The 4,231-nt window shown below is 38.1% G+C and overlaps 1 protein-coding gene across 1 annotated transcript in view; it reads left to right on the forward strand.

Annotated features, from left to right (window-relative positions):
- Nucleotides 1–6: 6 nt before the first annotated feature.
- The window catches only part of LOC106870780 (dual specificity mitogen-activated protein kinase kinase 5), a 25,014-nt gene continuing 20,789 nt past the window's right edge, over nt 7–4,231 (forward strand). The window contains exons 1-2 of the mRNA XM_052973423.1: nt 7–932; nt 2,982–3,030. Of these exons, the coding sequence (XP_052829383.1) occupies nt 834–932; nt 2,982–3,030 (148 nt within the window). The 5' untranslated portion in view covers nt 7–833. The remainder of the gene's footprint in view (nt 933–2,981; nt 3,031–4,231) is intronic.

The raw sequence follows: 4,231 nt of genomic DNA on the forward strand, positions 1-4,231 counted from the left end.
ACCTCGCGGCAGGAGGTGCAAATGAGAGTTGCTAAATCAAACTCCATTCTTCACCAAGTGCCACATATTGTAAGAGGCTCCCTGTAATAACAGTGTAGCAACACGGTGGTGCATCAGCATGGCCGCAGCTCTGAGCTGAAACTTTGAAATGAAATGAAATGAAATGAAATGCATATATACGACGGGCTTCTTTCAGTTTCCGTCTACCAAATTCACTCACAAGGCTTTGGTCGGCCCGAGGCTATAGTAGAAGATACTTGCCCAAGGTGCCACGCAGTGGGAATGAACCCGGAACCATGTGGTTGGTAAGCAAGCTATTTACCACACAGCCACTACAGCGCTTTATCTTAATTTTTTTTTTTCTTATCTTTATTGTTTGCTTCATAGAATAGGAATTCCAATTCTGATTTTTTTTTTTCAAACGTTATTCGTTTTTGACCTTCACTTCCGTGTGTGTGTTTTTTTCTTTCTTTCTATTATCTCTATATGGTAATAATAGCAACTCCAAAATTCCGTCTTAAACTTTACTTATATTACATATTATACATTTTACTATCGTTCGTGTAGCTTGAAAGTTTGGGAACTATTTTCTTATAGGTTGAGCGACCATGCCTAATGTATTGTATATGCTTCCACGTTAGCTCTAATGCTAGTTGTATTTTCATATATTCTTTAATTCTATTTCATAACACAAAATTTCATCAAATGATATAACCGGTAATGTTTGCATATGGGGATGTTTTTTGCTGAATCACCGTTTCCGTGTAAATCTATTTCTTGAGTTGGTGTTTATAATCTGTTCATCGATGAAAATAAAACCAATCACATGAGAAATGAGTCTACCATTGTTGACAATACGGATTCGAACTGAGACGGAGCAAGACATGGATTGGATGGTTCGACCTGATCTGATGACGTTTAGACAATCTTTGGTGAGTGTCTTTTCAATGTAACATTTTACTTGATCAACATGAATGGCAGGAAGAAATGTAGGCGTGTTTATATATATATATATATATATATATATATATATATGTGTGTGTGTGTGTGTGTGTGTGTTTGTGTGTGTGTGTACAGGGTGTCCACAAAGTCTGGGTACATTGGGATTAACTCATGCTTTAAGAAATTATTATTTCTTATATTGAATTGTTTATGTCATGATTTTATTTACTTCATGTACCCAGACTTTGTGGGCACCCTGTATATACTAACACACACGCACACATCCATAAAATTGTGTGATCGCATCATTTACATGTACAAATATCAAAATAAACATTCGTATGGCATCTAAGCGTATAGGTTTATGTCCTGGTATGTTTACAAGTTTAGCCCATAAACATTATTACATGTCGATATATTTTCACATGGACTCGCCAACACACACTTCCAATGATATTTTGATAACTTTCTTCTCTTTATAATGTGTGTTTAAATTATCGATTTTTTTTTCTTTTTCAAATACTCGTTTATAAACATAAACAAAATAACAGTGAATGGAGAAAGTCCCTATATTAAATCGAATGTTTAATGTCTTATAACATAGTTTATTCTTAAACAACATTCCCTTTGAATGTATGTAAATGATTTGAAGGTTATTTTATCCAGCCAGTTGCTAGAATTCATCTAAAGCAATGGTTCTCAGCCTTTTGTGTGTGTGTGTGTGTGTGTGTGTGTGTGTGTGTGTGTGTGTGTGTGTGTGTGTGTGTGCCTATGGACCCCTTCGATTCCTATTTCACTCCACTGGACCCTCATAGCCATTTGATGTCTTAAAAATCTTATATCTTCGTCTTGTGATATAGTGCCATGAAAAATGCGCCGCCCAATACACTGTAGAGTGATTGGCAACAGGAAGAGAATCCAGCTATAGAAACCATTACGAAATAGATTTTGGGGGCGCAATTCCATCTTCCAGTCTGGCACATCCTGTGAACCATCTAGCCCACATTTCAGCATGGAAATTCAACATTAAAAGATCATCATCATCATCGTTGTCATCATCATCATCATCATCATCATCATCATCATCATCATCATCATCATCATCTGCAGCATCGATATGAAGTAAATTACTGCAGTGCTGAAGCAGTCTTCAACTGCAGTTAGAACAATACAACAAATGCATGTATTTTATGCAGCCTTATTGTAAAAAAATTCAGAGCTGCACCATTATTGTACATAAATTATCATTTACCAATGTTTTATCTGTAGAGGGAAGTGATTCCATTACTGTGAAACCTACAAGACTCTTGATAGCTTAGTTAAAAGAGGAGAGACGGGGTCCAGTGTTTCAGAGATTGATAAGAGGAATGGAAGAAGATAACTTCAGATCAGACACTTTGCCCAAATGGTTGCACTTGGTAAAAACACAAGTGTAATAATAATTGGGTATCCTTCTGCCAGTATATTGGATAGATATTATCCCTTAGTGGGTTGGATTCACAACCCCTAACTTTCTTGGATTATATATATATTTATATACAACAGGCTTCTTTCAGTTTCCGTCTACCAAATCCACTCACAAGGCTTTTGATCGGCCCGAGGCTATAGTAGGAGACACTTGCCCAAGGTGCACGAAGTGGGACTGAACCCATAACCATGTGGTTGGTAAGCAAGCTACTTACCACACAGCCACTCCTGCGCCTATGTAAATTAACTTAAAATTTTGATGGATGGTTTTAATTTATAAGACTGAAGACAGTCTCAGACAGGTTGGTATCAAAGGGGTTAAATTATGTTAGTCAAGCGGAACAACAGCACACACGAGGATGGAAGTGTCGCTGAAGAGGTCACAGATGTGTGACGAAAGATTTCCGGACAATGGATATGAGTTAGAATAAGAACAGTAATAAACGAGTGAAGAACGAATATAAATTATATTAATTATATTACTAATCACTTTGAATACTCTAATATACTCTGTGTTGTGCATAAATGTGTGTGCACACTTTCACTTATCTCTTTTGTCTTATCTTACGCAGGAAGTGATCGGTAACGTGTTACAGAATAAATCACTGACAGCATTTGATTGTGAGTTGTCTCCCTTCTTGAACACTCTTCTCCTTTTCTTAAAACGATTAATCATTAATCCAACTTCCTTTTCAGTTTTTTTTTTTTTGTTTTTTTGTTTGGGGTTTTTTTTTGCCTTTTGCTTAATGGTGAAAAGGCAACAGTCATGATTTATGTCAGACCTTCTCATTTTAGGGGCCATCAGAAAGAGGGTGGCAGCTGGGGGCGAACCGTAGTTAGCAGTACATCGTTTCTTTCTTTCCTTTTATTCTTTTACTTCTTTCAGTCATTTGATTGCGGCCATGCTGGAGCACTGCCTTTAGTCGAACAAATCGACTCCAGGACTTATTCTTTGTAAGCCTAGTACTTATTCTATCGGTTCCTTTTGCCAAACCGCTAATTGACGTGGACGTAAACATACCAACATCGGTTGTCAACTGATGGTGGGGTTACAAACACAGACAAAAATAAACACATACATACATATATATATATATATCAACAGAGGAGTCCAGTGTAATCTATGGGCAGAAGAGGTGCAGCTGAAGGGTAGTAGAAAGTTCAGGTAGAGAATCCGAAAAAGAGGAGACAGGATCAACCGGTGCGACCACATGAGCATGTAATGTATGGGGAGAATTCACAAAAATACAAAAGACGAAGACAGGTGGTGTAGACAACAAACAGGTGTATTAGTTTAATGCTCGGGAAGTGAAAAAGTCTTTAATGTTTCGAGCCTACGCTCTTCCACAGAAAGAAACAAGGAGAGAAAATAAAGAATGTGTAGTGGCTAGCGATTTATCATGGCGAATGCTGGACAGAGGGTCACACAGGAGAGCTAGGAAGAAAGGGAGATAATAAAGTAGTCGTGATCCCAAAACGAAGGTGTGCGTGCATGTGTATAAGAGAGTATGTATGTGCGTGGAAGAGGGCTGGTGACCTTGATGTGTTTGTATGTGTAGGTGTGAGGATGTGGGGCTGGGAAGTGGTCAGTGCTAGTGTGTGCGTGGTGGTGTGATGTAATGTGTGGAAGAGGGCCGGTGGTGGTGGTGATGATGATGATGAAGAGAGAAACCTTTTGTTGCCAACAGATGTTATGTTTCTTGAACTTTATCTATTTTGTCCGTAATCTTGCTACTTTCCTTCTCAACTACTTCCACCCACCTCCATGTGACATCAACATGGGTGCTGTTTATGTGGTACAAGCATAAGGTGGTTTTTATGT

Source organism: Octopus bimaculoides, chromosome 15 (genome assembly GCF_001194135.2).
Source record: "Octopus bimaculoides isolate UCB-OBI-ISO-001 chromosome 15, ASM119413v2, whole genome shotgun sequence".
Taxonomy (NCBI): Eukaryota; Metazoa; Mollusca; class Cephalopoda; order Octopoda; family Octopodidae; genus Octopus; species Octopus bimaculoides.